The sequence below is a fragment of the Boleophthalmus pectinirostris genome, unplaced genomic scaffold (assembly GCF_026225935.1).
Source record: "Boleophthalmus pectinirostris isolate CB_2022bp ecotype Guang Dong unplaced genomic scaffold, ASM2622593v1 HiC_scaffold_4, whole genome shotgun sequence".
Classification (NCBI taxonomy): Eukaryota; Metazoa; Chordata; class Actinopteri; order Gobiiformes; family Gobiidae; genus Boleophthalmus; species Boleophthalmus pectinirostris.
This window is the reverse complement of record NW_026571353.1, coordinates 18180700-18200729: the sequence shown is the minus strand read 5'-3', so window position 1 is coordinate 18200729 and position 20030 is coordinate 18180700. Positions and strand designations below refer to the sequence as shown.

The window sequence follows — 20030 nt, the reverse complement described above, 5'->3', positions numbered from 1 at the left end:
GAATGAGTGAAGGGAAATGGACTTTCCGGTTTCTATGTTCCTTCATCATGCTGAGGAATTCTAAACAGCTTCATTGGCTCTGCACTTAGACCCCGGACAGCTCTGTAGTTAGCTGCTCATTGTGCAGGGCTGTTTAGCTGTGCTGATTGTGCAGTCGTGGCAACAGGGCTGAACAGACAGTGTTTAACGTGCCTCACTGGCCGGGGGTGACCCTGAGGGTCTGTAAACATTTACAGTGTCTGGCCCTGGCTCTGCACACTGCCTGTAAAGCATGACAGCTGCTCTGTTTGCTCCCAGCACCACCCTGTCCACTCACAAAATGGCGCAAAGGGACAGGGATGAAAACAGGTTAAGGCCTGGCTGAACTAGCTCTAACCAGTTTGGGTTTATGGGATACTTCAGGGAGGCATTAGGAATTTTGTAATGCTGATGAACCATGCAGACTGGGGTAAAACAGCCATCTTGTCTTCTTCATTATTCTTTTTGATGGTTATTGTTTACATGTCATGTAATTAGCCAGTTCTTTAAAATCATTTTTTGTGATAACAGAGAGGAGGAACTGATAACTCCCTTTAAAGAGGTTTTCTTGTAAAAGCTATGTTTTGTCTTCAGGACATTGCATTAAATTAGGACTGCACACAGGCCCTAAAGAGTCTTTGGTTGCCCCTGCCTGACTAATCTCTAACTCCACTGACCAACTAACCACTTCCCAGTTCCACATCACACTGTAGCTCCCTTAAGTTGCAAACATTTATCAACATTTAACATTTAATGACTGTTTCATATTGGAAGAAACTTAGTTGTAATTTTTAACTTTTGTTGGGTTGGCAAGGTTCACTAATGAAGAATGAACAGGCAAAATGAAAATAAAGATGTGAAGATGGTCAAATGAGGGAGGCACTCGTATTAAGTGTTTCAGCCCATCCAATTTTGAGGTATTAGTCTGCTTCCTTTCAAGGCCGTTCATTGTGAAGCTGCCAGAGGGAGTCAAGATTCAGATCAATAGAAAAGAACAGTCTAACCAGCAGCCTTGTACTGACCCTGTCAAACTCTCACTCCACTTCTCCACCTGTTAGACCTGTTGATTGAAAGGCTACCACAGAGACTGACTCCAGGCTCATAATGAGGATGTTTGAACATAATGGCCGCCTTTCTATCCTTGGAGGAGCAGAGGGGGGAGTGTTGGATTTCCACCCCTGTGCAGCTCTTGGCCTCAATAAGCCGATTGTTTGTTGTGTCCAGAGAGGGTGCAGAGAGGCAGTGACCATGCTCAGGTCACCAGGCAGAGCAGGGCGCTATGACTGATGTGAGTTTGAGCTACTGTGCGCCAGTGGGAGCCAACGCAGTGGTACTTAAGGTGACCTGGGCCCCGACAGGTGGGCTGTATTGCTTAGACTCTAAATATAAGGAGAGAGGGGTCCTAAATGCACAGAGCTGGAGGTGGAATGCTCCATTTGCATCTGCTGTCCTTTACAACATGAGGAATAGCAGAGCAGCAGAACAGTTAAGATGGGGCTAAGGAGGCTTTAGAAAAAGCCTGTGCATGCAGATGCCGAGTGGCTGTACAGTTCATTGATGCGACTCCCATTAAAAATCCCTCATACCCTCAATAAAAAAGGACTTAACTGGCTGTACCATCAGCTGGAAGCATTCAGATCGGCTCGCCAGACAATCAATTTCCCCCGAGCGCGCAGAGCTTAGCAGGAGAAACGGGAGGCGGGGAGCGAGATGTTTCCATTATCACAGCCCGCTCTGTGTCTGGGCTCAGGGGGGAGGGATGAGCTACTGTCGAGAGGGGAGTGCAGGAGGAGGAAGGAGGGAATGGCAGAGTGAAGATGGCAAAAAACAGACAAGTGAAGAAAAGCGAGAGAAGCAGAATGGGAGACAGAGAAGCCGGCTTTTTGAAAACCCACTGACCGCCTGCCCTTAAAAATATCATATTGGATTAGCCTCACAGGGTGGCCTTTTGATATTTTTTCTTGGGCATAGAATTAAAAGGAATGTGGGACTTTACTTGAATTATAAATCATAGGCATTTGCTTTCAGTGTGACCAAATTCCACACGTATGTTTCTCCACTCACCAGCACCAGCCCCTGTCATTTTTAATTAAATCCCTCCCTTATGGGTGACATTTGTAGCCTGCCCCCACCTCCATCCTCCCCTTCACATTACTCTAGCACTGCCCTAGATGGAGACATGAAAGGCAGAGACGGCAGTATTGCCAGGGCTTCTCATCATACAGTGCCCCAGAGAGAGGGCACCTATCCAGACAGATGAGAGAGAGGGCCTGGGGGGAGAGGGGTGAATGGACGCCACTGACCCGGTACACCTTTGGCCACAGGCTCCCTCCCTCACTGTGCTGCTCTCTTCATCACTGTCCTGCATGTGGGTCCAAAATGCACAGTAAATCTGCAGCAGGAGGGGCTTGTGCACCCACCCAGTGATGAGTAACACTGATGCCTGGACAGGAGGCCCAGCTCATCACTTACCCCCTCCTTCCTGGACCAGACAGCAATTACTCTGCCACATGTCAGCTAAAGAAAACAGGTCCCCAATCCCATAAATGACTGGCTGATGTGGACAGTTCAGCCTGGCTCTTTACTAAAAATCAAATTTGCTTAGATTTCCACCCACAGATTTTACATTTTACAATTAATTTCTTATTGGTTTTGTTTATGCTTAATCAATACATTGTATAACTCAGAATTGAATTTTGGATTGGGTGTGTGTAATCCTCTCTTGTTGTGGGTTTTAACTTAACCACACAATTCCCCACCACACCTTGAGTGTTTTTTGACTGGATTAGACTCTAGGTTAAACTAGCGTGTTTCCTCACTTAACCCTTCCTGTCTGTCTAGAAAGGTGCTAATTTGCAGCAATTCTTTTTGTAATCCCTAAAGTATATATATTTACTGACATTAATGTTAGCCGTATAAAACTGGTCAAGCAAGAGATTCCCAGCTGTGTCATTCAGTCTCCAAGTATACTTAATTGTTGAAGCCTCATCCATAACCCTCCGTGACATCACCCCAGGGCCGTGAAGTGCCAATCAACCAAATCCAGAAGAACTGCTCTACCTCTGCGTTCTGGGATCCCAGGTTCATGGACAGACCCAGGTTCAGCCCTATTGCAGTGTGATGGACAGAGACAACCTGGCCTTGTCACATTCCGCCTCAGGACATGTCATGGAGGCTCACCTGGGGATTGTAGTTTTCCTAATTGCCCTCTGACGCTGTGGGTTTAGCAGACCCTGCCATTAGTTGTTTTGGGTTTAGCTGCCCCCCTGCTAAACCACTCCATGGAGACAAAGGAGGACTTCACAATATGCTTTTGCAGCCCATTTGTTCAATAGTTGGTATATTTCATTGTGGTTATGAATAGAAGGAAATGCAGTCTCCTGATTGCTTCTGTGCTCTTGAGGTGAGGCAAAGTGGAACTGCAGACGAGGGAGCGATCTGCATGCACTTGACCTTTTCCCACTGATTGAACTACTTGGTTTTCCAGCTCCATTTGAAATTCCACAGAGTGCCCACAGAGACTGTCATTATCCTCTGTGTGCAGTCGCAAAGCAGAGGTCAGAGGTACTTTTCATGGTGGACTGTGATTGACGGCTGTCTACGAGCCCCCTCCTTCTGCATGCTTATTTATGTAGTTTAATTTCTCTAACCCTGAGCCGGCTGATGGGGTGTCATTTATTGCCACACAATGTAATCTATTTTTTATTTATTCTATGCAGAGAGTAGCACAGCAGTGTTTGCATTATCTTATACTGTGTTCCAGCTCACGCTTGTGTTGGCTGTAGAGGATCATTTCCGGATGGTGGCATCCCACAGTGGCTTGCCTTCCCTCTGCCCTTTGCCTTCTGCTGTGTACACAGGAGGTGAAAAAATCTTATTGCCTCAGAGGTGAGCTTGAGGAATAGGCCTCAGTTTTAGTTATGGGCACAGCAAGACTTGGGTTGAAAAACAAGCTCCTGCTCCAAAGGCTCCAGCCTGGCATTTGGACATCACAGGTGCAAGGCTTTGACTCCCTCTGCCCGTCCTGCCAGGGATAGTGATGTAGTGAAGCTGCCCCACAGGAAATGACATGGTGCCTGTTTCATCTCAGAGCTGTGCCCAATGCAGAATAATCACAGGGGTTGTTAAGGATATGACCACTCAAGTCATTATTTATTATAAGGATGCCTCATATACCACTTTTGTACCACTCTGATATGACAAATGCCTACCTAAAGAGTCCAGGTTGCAACTTGTCCAACCTAAATTACAGATAAGATTTAGAACTAACCATCTACTCAACCTGCTTCAGATGTACAAAAATTAATTACAACAATGCATATTCTGTCCTTAATCACGTGACTCCCTTCATCCTTTTCTCCACTCGCTTCTCATTCAAATTATGCATTCTGCTGCCGAGTGTCTTGTTGTCTGTGCAGTGTTAAATATTAATTGAGAATCAGTGGAGGACTTGTCTTCTAAATGATAGAACAGAAGGGCTGGGGCTTGCCTGAGGCTGCCTGCGGGCGCCTCTCTTCTCCCATTTACCTGCAGGCCTGCGCTCCAGCTCTTTCCTGGCCTGACAGTCCTCCGCGCTGTGTCCTGTGCATTTCCTTGCTTTTCCCCTCAACTCCGAAAAGCACTAATCTCTACCCCCACAGATTGTGTTGTGTTTGTGTCCTTCTGAGTTTGTGTATGTCCACAACTGCCACAAGCTCTTGACTGAATATGTGGCCCTTTGACAAAGAATATATTTCTGTGTAGCATATTGTCTAAAAGCTGTAGTACAAAAAGCTTTACATGGATGTTTCAGGTCAGTTTTTGATGTCTGAGTTCGGCACTATTCCTTATCACTCATCTCATCTGCTTCCTCTACTATACATAAAGAATCAAAATGACTGGCTCAGCCATTGCTCTTCTTTGAGCAAGGTCAAGTTATAAATCAGTACTTTAATTGGTTAATTAAAGGTGGACTATGGAACCTTTCAGTTTGAGGGTTCATCACCTGCTTTTCTATTGAGGTGTTATGGCTTTGCCTTTATGGCATTAAACTGATCCCTCTTGCATTTTCTCAACAGTGGAAACTAGGGATGGGCATTCGATGAAATTTTCTTAATCGATCGTCGAGAGAATTAACGATCGATTATCGATTAATCATTAACGTTTTTATATTAAAATGATCATCATTATTATTACTATCTGCACTCCTAATCTGCATAAATAAATTCAACTATACGACAAATAAACCGTAACGACACTAGAGCCACATCAGCCCGTTTATTAAAATGTGTTTAATTCAGTTTTGCGCATCTCTCACAGAAACGAAACTTAAAACCGCATCGCTAATTTGCATAAACTACGAGAAGATAAAACTACAGCTCTTGTGCGCTGATGCGGTCAACTTCTGTCGGATTAAAAGACATGATTCAGTGGAATACAGGTTAGTGTGACCAGATTTGCGTTTGTCAAAACCAGGACACCGTACGGGAGGAGGGAGGTGGGGACTCGTCATCGACATTGCGCGACTCTCACCTGGCAAAGCTTTTTCCCACTGGACACCGAAACATATGTTCCTGCTTTGTACACTGTGCACACGGCCTCCCACTTGTCCCGACCGGAACGGAAAGTGTGGAATTTCTTGTACAAGTCATCTTTAAATACGCATATGCACGTCGGTACGTTACAGGCGGACTGACTGTGTTTGCTCGCTCCTTCTGAGTGCAGAGAGCTACTTGTACGGACCTCTGTTTGGTCACGCTACGCACAGCAACCTACATTCGGTTTGTCAATTAAAATTTATGTAATCGATGAAATTCTTAATGATCAATTATCGATTAATCGACTAATCATGCCCATCCCTAGTGGAAACATGCATTCTTACTTGCCTTATTGGACATACTTGCTGTAGTAATTTGTCTCCTTTACATTTAATGCAGTACAGTGGAACCTTCTAGAAAAATTTTCAAATTCGCATATATATGTTATTAATAATATATGTGTTACAATTGTTTGCTTTTTATGTTGTGTATATTGTGTAAAGAAAGTATACAGTGTAATGGAGAGAACAGTGTGGGGACTTGGAGTTCACAGGCTCATGAGCACAAGCCTAATTGTACATGACAATATCGGCCCATGTGCCAGTCTCCACGCATGACCTCCCCACTGCTTCTGCTGACTGGGGTTATTTGCTGATAAAGCTGTTGTTGTGTAGATGGCCCAGGCAGGATTCAACATAGGCCCTTAAGCCTAATGGCGACACTGCATTAGAAAACACTGTTTGTTCAATTAATGCTTGTGTCTGTTTTGATGTTTTTCAGTAGATGCAAAGTTGAACTCTGCTCCTCTGTTGAAACATGTTGCTACGATTACTGTGCATAGTGTATTGTTTGCCTCGTTTATGGTTTTGTTTTGTGAGCAGTTATCCCACAAAGGAGTTTACTTGATTGGCCTGCTTTTTAGTGAAATGCAACAAATTAGACACTTGCCTAGCCTGCATGTAGTGAATCAAGATTTAAGCCTGGTTTATTGTTAACATGTAAATGATAGCTGATAATTAGTTGATTCCAGTTAATGGTCTCATTGATTGTGTGTTTTTAGGGCAGGAATGCAGGACAAACGCTTTCCCACGCTGTTAGTTTTCCTCTGCCCGTCGTGTTTGAGACAAGGCTCTGGGCAGGCCGGGCTTTGCTAATGCAGCCTGCACGCAGACAAATGGAAAGTGACACTTGTGTGTGTAGAATGGTATTTGTGGTGACGCTTTGACTACAGATAATAAAGTGTTTGCCCTGAGGTGAATTCGCCCAGCCAGCACCTCAGATGAAACTCACTTATTCCAAATAGGAGACAGAAGAGAAAGAGAGGGGATAGAGAACAGGGGAGGAAAGCACAGAGACGTGGTCAAAAGACTAAAGACTTGAGACTGGAAGGAGATGTTCGTTCATTTTTATTTAGGTTCATTGGCTTCTCGCTCTGGTTTGAGTGTGCCTCTGCCGTGTCAGCATGCCTTCAGGATCAATCAATCCTCAGTAATTTGCCCCCAGCTCATAAAAGGCAGGTCTGTCTGGAAGGAGCAGCATTGCCACATCAAACCGGCTAATTAATTTTCACGACTGATCCTGTAACATCTGGAATTTAAGATAAATTCTAATGAGCAGATCTAAACATGACAATATCTATGAAGCAATATTTTACTTTTAAGAGAAAAACTATTATACTTTTTTGTAAATTGCATTTTCTTCCTTCCACAAACACTCCAAGTTTAACCAAGGAGGCATTCATCAGCGAAGCTGTTTTCTTCCACTTTACTTATTTTGGTGTTCCCTCCATCTGCTTGCAAGAAATGGATGAAATCTTAAATGAGATAAGATTTACTGAAACAGGAGATTAGACATCGGAGTCTTGTCCAAGTTTTTAAAATTCTCCTTGACTAATACGTTTTGACGAAGTGCCATGCTTGTTATGATGGATCAGTGTGCAGATTGCTTAACAATGTTTTTATCGTTTTTAAATTTATAAACTTATTTGCAGGTTAAAAGCCCTAACTATGACTACATCATGGTCTAAGAGTTTGCTAAATACTACTTTCATTACACTTTACAAATTGCATAAATAGTAGATATAAGCTTGTTATACAATTATTGATAAACGTCTGTCTTACTTTAAGCACTTGTTACATAGACCTTTCTTCTCTGAAAAATCACCATGCAGTTATAGACTTTACAAATAGTTGCTTTGTTTTTCTTTGCTCTGTTTTTGGATTGATAATCAACCTTGAGAAGAACAGGGGGAGACAAGTGCTTCCATAAATGGCTTTTCTGATATCAAGCTAGCAGCAGGGTTCCCTTTCCCCTCACATGCACTTGAATTGATTAGTACTCTGGCTGAGGGAATATTCAGCATGTTGCCTCCTGCCAAGCCGCTCTACCCTGTTGATCAGTGGCTCATGCCTCCTCAGGAAGCTCCGGAGGGGTATGCGGGCTTTGATTGACTGGCAGCCTAGTCGGCGGGACTCCTCTATTATTATCATCTGAACCTCACAGAGGGGCGGGGCTGCATGTAGGGGGTCCTGCCCGCAGCCCTGCTTTGTGTGGCCCAGAGTCAATTAGAGGCAGTGCGCTGCCGGAGACGAGTGGGATGCAGGGTTAATTGCAGAGGACCAAACAGCTGGCTCTATCAGGGCCCATTGTGTTTGCAGCAGTTGTCACGGCAATTGAGGCCTGGCTGTAATCGCTGACTAATCAGGCCTGTGCCAGATGACACCTCCATTAGCACAGGGCAGGTATTGTTCAAGCAGGGGGCTGCCTCTGACTTAGCCATCGCTGCCCATCCTTTTTATTGGGCTGAAAGCAGAGGATGTCATATGCTCTGATCCTATCTGCACAGGGCTTAACAATAGCCTGTGGTCAAGGATTCTGCTTTGGAAAACACTTTCAAATCTGCTCAAGATGAGGCACACCCAGGTCAAACACAGAATTAGGCATTCTTCCCAGAGCTTTTTGAAGTCAATGAATCATAGGTTTTAAAAAATTCAAAACTCCACTTAAAAAGAGGTGAAGGTGAAGTGTCCTAGACTTTAATACATTCTTTCAAATAGATGTGCCTCGGGTCATAAAATGTGAACCATCTTTTGGAATAGGCTGCTTGTTCTGTAAAGGTCTATGCAGGGACAGAGAGTGCTCAGTGTCCTCTGTACTGCACTGATACCTCACACAGGGTGAACAGCCTGCATTTCCCAGAGGAATGGCTCGTGTTGGACTGCAGCTGACCCCATGTTTTCTTTCATGTTTCTGGGGTAAGCTCTGCTCCTGTTGTTTGCCCTGCCATCACCATAGACATTGCTTGTTTGTTTAGCCAATGTGCATCATACAATAATTGTTTTGTGAAAACCCAGTGGTCTTTTCCTTCATCTTATTTTTTTTTCTTCAACTTGCTAGTGGACAGTCAAAGGGGATCAAAGCCATCTTTATGTTTTTGATGTAGAGCATTTCTCTGCTAATAAGAAGAAACTCCAACCTGCTCATAATTTCAGAACACTTGAAAGAGTAATAAATTAGAGCAAGGGCATTTCAGGGTATTCTGTGTGTTTTGCTCTGGTTACTCATTTAAACTCTAATTAAAATGCAAAGTATTCTCATGGTCTTGTGGATTTGGTGCAGTGCTCTCTGACTGCCTATCTCGCCTCCGCCCCGTTTTCCACCTCAGCTCCCACTCCTTCTGCTTCTTGTGATCAACACAATTTGACCCCTCACTTGAAAGTAGTGCACAGAATTTAATGGATTTTTTACAGTCTAATCTAACCAGTTCTCTTTTATTGCTGTTTTGTTCCCAATGGACCTCATCTTTGCTTCCCCCACACCCCCCTCTAACCATTTCCTCCACCTCACACCAAGAAAATTAGTTCATCAGAATTCAAACTGTACTGCTGGCTAATTAAAGGAGTGTTAATTGAGTGTTCAGAATTGGGCACCCCCTTCACACAGAAATACACACAGGGGCGTCGCCACTCTAGCACACAGCAATCACAGTGACAGCGGCGGGTGCACCAAGGACGTTGTGCTTGGGGAATTTCATGCCAATCAAAAATGGTGAGAAACTTGCCCATCCTCCAAGTGAAATGGGTCCTCTAGATCATATCATGGCCTGGCGCAGCTCATGTTAGCCTCACTATCAGACTGGAGCGTTAGAGTGAACAGCACACAGATAGGCACAGATAGGCACAGATAGGCTGCTGGCTTCAGCACCTCCCGCTAATGAGGGGTGGCATTTAGAGATGTGCTGCTCTGACACATGGGCATTGTGTGCCAGGGCTCTGGGTGATTAAGGACGAAGGTCAGCCCATTAATTGCCTCCCTGCCATCTCGTATGCCTGGCTCGTGATCTCCCAGCCTGTGCATGTGTTTGCCTCAGTTCAGCTCCACTCCTCTGAAGTTACATTAGATCAGTGAAATTTTATTTTAAGTTGCTCTTTTCCTTTAAATGATGCACTCCAACTCCTCTGTGCACTTACTTTGGTTGTGTGGGTGCTCACATAACACCTCCTCTTTGAGGAAGGAGAAAAGCATTTTCTTTCTTCCCCGGGGGAAATAATTAATCCTTACAAGGCTGTCGCATGTCGAAATGTAGCGAGTGTGAAGCATTTAGCCCAGGAGGCATAGCAGGCTGTCGCCCGCACAGGCACCTGTTGTTGTCCCTGGCCTATATTTCAGCAGAGGAGCTGAGCAGAGGATAACAACATGCTTCACTGATGGCAAATGACACATCCAGCTGCAGATTCAGCTTGTGCAAGTATGTGTGTTTACATAGAGATTTAGAATCTCTTTGTGCACATTAAAGTTTACATGTCCATGCTGATTCCTGATCAGGTGAAGGCTGCTCTGTCTGTACTCTGCTTCACTAAACTCTGCTGCTGGTCTTATCAATAACACTCTCAGCTCCAGTTCCTCTTTAGCTGCTCTGGAGCACATGAAGGCAGACTAAAATCATGCACAGTGGCCATACCTAATGTAATCAACTTTACTCTAAATCTGAAGCTGTGGAACTTTTTAAAGAAGAAGCTTTAAAAGAGAGAAGCTGGAATCAGAGACTCCCAGATGCTCATTTGCCTCCTCCTCCTGGATCTTCTTCTTTTATGCTTGTGAGTTCTAATAACCGGAAACCTTTGTGTAGCTGAGATGGGGTTTGTAGGCCTGAAAGGCCTCTAATCCCTGTGGCCTGTGAAGTGTGAAACTCTTTGATGCCAGGTTGGTGTGCCAAAGGCTCTGCCTATTGACAAACAAGGGCCAGACTGCAAAAAGATGCAAGCTTTCTTCTCTTGCACAAAAAAGCAAGCTCGGGCATGGAAATATGGACTCAGTCAGAGAGAAGGAATTGAATTAGCCACCCATAATGAATTATGTTTTCATATTTCTTTCTCTTCGTGTGGCAGTAATTAGGGAAACTGATGGGCACATTGCAGCTGGGGGCTTGGAGAGGCAGCAGGGCCAAGGCCCTTGATATGCCTGAAAGCCAAGCATCTTCCTTCATTTAGACCATGTGATGATCAAAGATGTTTTTACCCTCATGTAAAAAAGATCAGAAAAAAATGCCATTCCATTTGCATGTGGACTGGCAATATGCTTTGAAATAAGCATGTTTTTTTTTCTTCTGAGCAAATGAAAAGTCCTCTGTCATTTCCTCTGTGAGCTGAAACATCAAAGAAAATGTCAGAGCCCTGAAGGATGGCACAGAGCCAGATTTGGAGCAGACAGGACCCGCTTCTGAGGTTATTAGACCCATACCTGTTTTCCTGTTTTGTTTTAAAATACATTATTTTACTTTATATTATTTACAATGTATATTTGTAATTTATTTCTGGGCTGTAGTTATGCCCCAAACACAGAAGGGGTAAAGGTTATTCCTGATTGCTTAAAATATGCTGATCATGTTTATTTTATACTTTCAGTATAAATGGAATAGGATTCTGGACACACTCTGAACTCTGCAGACAGCACAGTTGTGACTATCAGTTTTTACAGTTTATGTTGTTGTATAAGATTCCTGTTTGGAGAGGCATTTATGGCAGCAGATATTTCTTGTAATTGAGCTCTTTTTTCCATCTCCCCAGTCTTGTTACGCTGAGCTAAGGAGCCATGAAATTGCCTGAATAATATAAATTAAATCCAAGCTCACCACTGCCCCTTACCTCTGCTCAACCCCAGACAATGAGTGCCTTTTAACTTTATTTTTTACTTTATTTTTATCTGCTATGTTTGCATCTTCAATTCATTCATTCATTAATAATCTTGTGGTTCTATAATATGCTGGATTATTTGGAGTGATTTCTTTTTTCTTTTCTATACAGTATTTTATCTTGTAGAATATTTTTGGTCATGACTGAACTCTCTTTTAGTCCCTCCCTCTAGCTGATAGCCAGGACTAACCTAATTCAGTGCTGAAGAGATCCTAAATGGATTTCACATGTGCTGATTTTACAGTGCCTAAGGTGCCAGACTTTGACAGAATGAGTTTTAAGCCGATACAATTATCTTGGGAGGACGTTACAGGAGAGTTTCAAAATCTGATGAAAATCAGAATGTAATGAAGGGAGGTGACAGTTATGAGTTCATATTTACCATCTCTAAATATGTTTTCACAATGTGTGAAGAATCCTTCAGTCGTCCAGGTAGAATCCATGGCGAGGAGAAAATTCAGTTTGTCGACTGGAGAAGCATCCAAGCCAACAACATCCAATCTGCTTCTTCAGTTCTGAACTGAACACAACCTTATTGTGGCTTAAATAATTGCAAAATTAGTAGCGTTCCTTTTATTATTTTTTTATATAAATTTTAAATATATTGTTGTAATAATGTATTTCTCCTTTCACTGGTTTAAATTTTTTATATTTTTGTCTTGCAGGTGAGCTGGTGCCTACACACACTCCTCGCTACCCCTCAGCTGCAGAACTTGATGCATATGCCCAGAAGACAGCCAACAACCCTCTCTCCATCAAAATCTTCCCCACAAACATCAGGGTACCCCAGCACAAGCACCTTAATAGGACTGTGAATGGATATGACACCACAGGCCAGCGCTACAGCCCCTACCCACATCTCCATACAGGGGGATACCAGGGCCTGCTGGCCATCGTCAAGCCCTCCCCCTCTTCCTCATCTGCCCCCATGTTTGTCCCATCAAAAGGAGTTCTTAAGAACTCTGACGGAAGACGGACTAAGCTCTCTCCAGCCCACATAGCGGTTGCCCCATACCCACCACCAAATAGTAGCACTTTAGCCACAGGCCATGGCCAAATGGTCTATCCTCTTGGACCCACTAAGCCTCAAGAAGGATCCGGACTGTCAGTTCCACCAAATGTCACTGTTGCAGGATCTGTGATTCCGGTAACAGGAGGGCGAGGCCTCACTCTGCCCCCACAGTCAAACCTCCCTTCAATTCAGAGCATCATCTATCAGATCAACCAGCAATGCCAGGCACAGGCCATGCAGCAGGCATGTCAGGGAGCTGCCACCGCGTCATCAAACGCCAGCCCCTCTAAACAAGGCTCCACGGTGATGGGCTCCTCTGGCTCCTCAGGGGGAGGCTATGGGGTGGCTATGGGGCCCCAGGGTAACATGGTATACACTGGACCTGTACCAACTCAGAACTCGGAGGCAATAAAACATGGGGTTTACCCTGACAGCATGGACTACATCCTTTGGCAAAAGCAGCAGCAGCAGGCTGTGCTCCGTATGTACAGTGGGGGCAGTGGGGGTGGGGGCGCCGTCAGCAAGTCCCCTGAATCAAGTGTTCCTGGAGGGATCATGGGCACCCAGGGGTCCTCCTCCTCCTCCCGACCTTATCATCTGACAGCGAGTGGCGGAGGCGGGCTGGACAAAGTCAGTTCATCCCCTTTGAACTGTGTTGGGATGCATGGGAACTTCTCAGTGGGGCAATACTTTGCTCCACCGTGGAACAGTGTGTTGGTTACTCCAGACAGTGACTGCTACAACCCCCAGGAGATTTTGGGCACTTCTACAGGTGGTCCTGCCACAGGCCACAGAGAGCTGGGCTATCCCCATCACCACCACTATCATCACCATCAGCACCACCCCGCCATGGACAGTGGAGGCGCTCTATGCTGCAGTCTGCCCAGCAAAAGCCTGTGTAACACATCAGTTCTGAGCAGCAGCCTGCAGTCGTTGGAGTACCTAATCAATGACATCCACCCACCCTGCATCAAGGAGCAGATGCTCGGGAAAGGCTACGAGACGGTGTCTGTGCCGCGGCTGTTGGACCACCAGCACGCACACATCCGCCTCCCTGTTTACAGATAGGGAGGACAGACAGGGACAGAATTCAGAAGAAAAATCAACACATTGTTGTGGTTCTTTGGCTAGAGTTTGTGACACTGCAATGACAGTGAATAAGAGTAACCAAGAGTTGTTGTGCAGTATGGTACTAGGTTTGGTTGGAATTAAGACAAACTGTAAGACACTAAATTTAAAGGGATGTTCCATTGTGTGATATGCCAGTCGGAAATTTGGACTGTTTTTTTTTTTTTTTTTTTTTTTTTTTTTTTCTTCTTGTATTGTAATTGCCTGAACCTTTTGATAGAGCTTAACATAAAGTGCAAACAGCACTCTTACCCCTTTCCAAATGCTAAGGATAAAGCTACTGAGTAGATTGTCACTGAAAAGGTCTTAATGGCCAATGTTTAGGGCTGCTTTTGAAATCCAAAACTCTTTAACAGTGCATATGCTTTTATTAATGAGACCATAGTTATACACGAGTGAAGAGTTAGATCAATCTTAGGATCTACAAGGATCCAAGGAATGATGGTACATTATTATTAGTTAATATAATTGATACAAACTTGCACTGCTTGAATCTTGTTAACTTTGTTGTTTGGAATTGGGTAGTTTGCAAATGAAATATTTAAGAAACTTGAAAAACTTGAACCTATTTTTGTTGTTTTATATATTTGTAGGTATGTTATGTTATGCATTGGCTGCTATGAGGGAGTGTTTGGAAGCTTTTATTCTTTACTTTGTTTGATTTAATAACTTTCTCCTCAAGCTGATGTGCAGTTTCTTATGTCCTTGTGTGAGACATAGTTGCTGTTTTGGTTCTGTAAGAACCGGTCACAGATCTCTTTTGCTAACACTGGAATCTTCTAGAAATCTTGATAAACTATTTAAAAGGAAATTCCAGCAAAAATTCAAGAAAAGTAATGTTACAATGAAGAATGTGATTGAGGGTTATCACCTTAACCAGTGTGTGTGATACTGTGTGTATGAGGCCGAGTGCATGCATGTGTGCATTTTAGCTTTTGTTTCTCAAAATCCTCAGACTTTTTAAACTTTGTATCATTAAAATTTTTGGTAAAGACTGAACAACTGATGTGTCCCAAAAACTTCAAATTTATGAAACAATGAGGATAACTACCAAGCACTCAAATGACTAGAGGTGCATGAGTGAGATGGGAGTGGGGATTTACTGTGGGGGTACTCTACACAAACAAACAGAAACAATCATGTAGTGTCCTCTGAAGTCAGGGGGAACGAGTTTCAGTCCATAGACTTGAGTCACAGCAGTGAAATATTTATTATGACTGTGAGATTCCCTTGAATGTACTGCACTTAAATTACTGCAATAGATTGTTGCCTTGTGGGACTCAAGTGAAAATGGATCAGTGCAGCAGTCTTCTGGTCTTAAATTAGCATTTCTTTTGTCAGTGAAATTTCAATGGAAATTTGAATTTATTAACTGAAGGGAAAAGTGAAGCTTTGTTCTGGGGAAAACTGGCATCAAGATTTATAAAGTGCAATTATTATGACTGTATTAACATTTTTGTCTGAGCTTACACCAAAAAATGTAAATTACAGTTGTCAATACATTCCCAATGTACCACAATCCTAATCCTTTTTGTTTGAGGTGTAAAATAAATTTCTTTAAGAATTTATTCAGAAGCCACACTCTGGCTTTGAAGTCTGTCATTATTTGTAACTGTTTTTATTCATGTTACTGTCACTTAATAATTATTCTTCTGCTGTTTACATGTTGGCTTTCCAAAAGCAGTTCTCAAGGAGCTTTGTAAAACAAGAGATCTACTGCCTAGTAGTAAAATGGAAACATTTGTATGCCCCAAAACATCAGATTTCTAAAACAATTGCCAACTTTTATGAGCCTTAAACTCTGAGCTGATGGTGCCGGCTCATGTCAAGGTTGACAAAGACTCCGTGTCAAGTATCAAGCCCTTTGGCTGAAATTTGCACTGTAAGCCTCCTTAACATTCCAGCAAAATCTGTGTGTTGTTTCAGAGTCCTAATACCCAGCATATTTCTGTCTTGTAGAAATATTTTGACAGATTTACAGATTCAGCCCATCTCTAAATCCCTTGTGCTTGGCTTCAGTGCTTGAGCATTAAACCCTGTCACATGATGTTGAAGGAAGAAGACACACTTTATATGGTCCTGGGGCTCCTACCTTGGTTACACTGAATGATGTACAGCTGCTAGACACTGTCAATTCAATCATTCTTATTTTAAATGACAATGTCATATGTTTTACTGCACAAACTACAGTATATGTCCTGATTCTTAAAATTTTTATATTATCTGCATTTGATTTGATGCATCTTAGCCCAGGAACCCCATGCACTCTGCCTTCCCTGATTTGGACAATGGACGCTTAGCCCATATTAGGATAATAGAATTACGTTTCAAATAGATTTGTGCCTGAACTGATCTGTGCGTGGCTCACTCAGCTGTGGAAGCAGAATGGCATATGGCATGTCATTATGTGAGCCTAGCCTCCCCCTGTCTGGGGCCAGCAGGGTTCAGCGGTACTTAAACAAACGGGAGGTTAGGACAGAGCAGCACTGGAGTAGAGGACAGGGGGTGGTGTTTGGGGAGGGGGCAGCCTCATAGGGCCTGCTGCATAGAGCCTTTGTAAAGGCTGCCTCTGTTACATCAAGGTTATTTGTTTTCTCTTGGATTACATGTGATGTTCTATGCCCAAATGAGGTCTCAGTCTAATATAACTGAATTTGACTGGAAAAAAGAAAGCTATAAGGGGAGGGATTTCACATCAGAAAAGCCTCATAGCATCAGTTATTATGATAAATGTTCCTATAACTGGTTTTGGTTTTGTGTTTGTCTTATGGTAACATTCTGTGTCTCACATCAAGAAAATCCTTGTTAAATATTACCTTTAACACGCACCTAGTACACATTTTTTGCACCGTACTGGTCTGGAAATGATAAATGACGCTATTGAAAGTGCTAATGAATATAGGGCCTACAGATCTATAGTTATTTGAGCAGACTATTGACTGTTGCAAGATTTTCAAGGACAATTGGAGACACAGAAGGACGACCCGAGGGCAAAGCTAATGTACAATTAGCTCAAATCCCTGTCTAAAGCCCCTTAACCAGCACAAAGGTCTGGCTGCATGTTAGGCACCTTTAGGAGAGCAGAGCAGCCGGGCCTGGGACACTTAAGTGGAAGGCTAATGGTGCTTTATGGACAATCTCAATCATGTCCACTGAACTGGCAAGAAAATACTAAAATCAATCATTCTAAAGGCCCTACTGAGGTTTGAATACTTTTACCCACAATTGCAAAACAACTGCATGTATGTAAATTCAAATTTGGTGGCATGATATAGTACAGTATGGTTTACATTTACATCTTACTTTATAAATATAAACATATAGCAAATATATTTTATACATTTAGTACAACAAAGGGCCAATAATATTACCCTCTTCCATCATACCTGCCATGTCACAGTGATTGCAATATATTTAATGAAGTGACCCCAAATTTCATTAAATATATTTTGTGTGTTTAGTTATGTGACCATTTTGCTCATTTGTCACTATATTTGTAAAGTGCAACAAAAATTATATTTGATTTGTTTAAAATACATTATTACCCATAAGAGGATGCATGGGCAGACAGTTTGTTATTTAATGGTTGTGATATCAAATCATGACACAAAAGTCTGGGGATTTTGCTATTTCTTCGTATTGGTGTGGCTCTCCGAATGTTCCAGGTTTTCATTTGTTTTGTTTTGACTTTTTCTTTCCTGAATGATCTCAAATGCACCAATGCTGCCAAAGTTTGAGGCTGCTGCAACCTTGAGAAAATAATATATATGGAAATGGGAATCTATAAAGCATCTCTCATATTGTTCTCCCTGCAGTATTGTATTTACGTTTCAAATGCTTTTGTCTTCTCAGGTTGAAACATTTAAATATGTTTTTTTTCCTCTTTGGTGGTAATTTTGGAGATGGTTTTAAAAATAAGAAGTTTGATTCTTAACAAAAAGCTGTAAAATCCTGTTGTCTTTTAGGGTTTTCAACTTTTGAATGTGCCTACAGCCTAGCATTCGGGTGATTGCTTACTTTAGCCCTCTGCAGTTCTGAAATCTCCCCTAATCTCTGCTCCTCCATCATCTTCACACTGCCTCTGCCCCCTGCTATTCTCACATCAACACTAGATTTAACTCTGCTTTTGTCAATCTCAGGACTGAAATACCTTTTATTTCAGTGTACTTTTTTTTATTATTATTTTAACTCCATTTCTATGTACTATTGTTTGATGTAAGTTATTAAAAGGACTCCTCTAGCCGTCCTCTATAGACTTTTGTTCTCAGCAGATCATAACTGAAGATACTGGGCTGCAGGAATAACAGTATAAGCACATTAGCCCCCACACATCAGTGCCATCTGCCTCCCTTTGCAATCCTGTTGTTCATGTAACCTTCTTCACCTCTGAGACTGAATGTTCACTAAGACTACTGTAGTGATTACTTGAAAAGCAAGGTCAGACTGACAATTTGCACATGTAAATTATTGTTATTATCACAGCATCTGTATTTGGCCACAAAGAAACTGGGCATCCTCAAGTTTGTATGGCTGAAGCAAAAAATAATTATTTAAGATTATCTCATGAAATGTTATAATGGCTACCCATATTTTATTGCTCACTATTGAGTTACATATTAGATAGTCATTATTAAGGTTTGACCTATCCTTCAGTGCCGCTGGGGAGCTGGGTCAAGAACTGTGGGTGCTGTGGTTTCCAGATCTTGGTCTGAGTTTAGTCAGAACCACCTTAGCTGGTGGATTTTCCCCATTGTACATGTTTTGAGGTCACTGGGGAGAAAGCCCTGTGAGGCAGAAGTGCTGACCACTTAGCCACTGTCATGTATAATTTTATTACTATAGCCAGTGATCATAATGTTTTGCTAACGTAGGTGCAAAATAGTTTCAGTCAACTCAGAATTTAACAAAAATGTATATGTTTCATTGGCCTATATGTTATATTTGATTTCTCTTCCTCTTTGCTAAAATATTTAAAGAATAGACCTCAACAGAGCATGATGTGCTACTGTGAATCTGCACACTGCATGCATTTGCACCTGGCCAGACGGAAAAAAAGCTTTGTAGAGCAGAAACGCTTCTCTTATTAGTGAAACTCATTCACCTGCACGCCACATTGAGCCCTTGCGGTTTCACTGTAAATCATGAGATGTTTGCACAGGGCCAGGCAGGGAGCAGGCAGGTACTATGGGTTTGGACATTTCAGACTAGTATCTACTGTGATCCAACTCAAAGGTCATCTCACGCACCCCCTGACCAAATTATATGAGTCCACATCTCCCCGTGTTCCCAGTAATTACTCATTTCACTCACAAATACCACACATAAATGACAGGTCCCACTGTTCTTCACTGCACACAAAATCTGAAAATAACAAAAACAAAAGTGGCGCATGAAAATAGCTCACTGCTGTGATGCAGTGATGAACCCCACCTATGACTACACAATAGCCTATGATAAATAAATGACTACAAAATATGATTGAATTGTGTGTTGCAGAACATATCTAACCACAAGATACAAAATGTGTGTTGTGGGCTACAGAGAACTAGCATCAGTAATAGCAGTAGTAGCTGCAGTAATAGTAGTAGTAGTAGTAATGGTAGTCGTAATTATAGTAATAGTAGTATTAGTAATAGCAGTAGTAGCAGTAGCAGCAGTAGTATTAGGCTAGTTGTATTAGTAGTGGTAGTAGGCTAGTAGTATTCTAATAAACTATGACTGGGTCTTAGTCCAGCCAAGTATCCATTTGAGTCTCATCAGCCTAAACACCTTTTAGCTGAACTGAGCATACAGAAGCTGAACAGTTTGTACTGCCAATATCTCTGCTAGTTGGTTTACTTAAGACCTTTTGGCTGAGAATGGGGCTCTCCCTTATGTGTGGTTACTAAATTGGGTCCTTGAAAGATAATCCAATTTGGCTCTCTTTTTTTCTTTGTTGAAACACACACAAATGCATGTTGGTAAACTGTCTTGTTTGTTGTAGCCTTAACTTTCATTGGATACATTGAGAATCACCATGCAAAGTTGCTGACGGTGACACTTGAACGACCTGCGGCCTGGCCTACTTAAAGGACAGTGAGGAGGAGGGCAGGTCGAGGTGCTAGCTAGGTGCTCGCTGCTCAGATAAACCTGCAGGATTAGTGGCCCAGTTAAAGTTGGGGCAAA

General features: G+C 42.6%; 1 protein-coding gene across 2 annotated transcripts in view; it reads left to right on the top strand.

Moving 5' to 3' along the window:
- Nucleotides 1-14000, top strand: part of fam222aa (family with sequence similarity 222 member Aa) — a 35417-nt gene extending 21417 nt beyond the window's left edge. The window contains exons 1-2 of one of the 2 annotated variants that reach the window (XM_055161646.1): nt 5557-5672; nt 12391-14000. In XM_055161646.1, the coding sequence (XP_055017621.1) occupies nt 5663-5672; nt 12391-13805 (1425 nt within the window). In that variant the 5' untranslated portion in view covers nt 5557-5662 and the 3' untranslated portion in view covers nt 13806-14000. Of the gene's footprint in view, nt 1-5556; nt 5673-12390 lie in introns of those variants that run through there. The other variant, XM_020920973.2, reaches the window with a different exon arrangement.
- The last annotated feature ends 6030 nt before the right edge of the window (nt 14001-20030 follow it).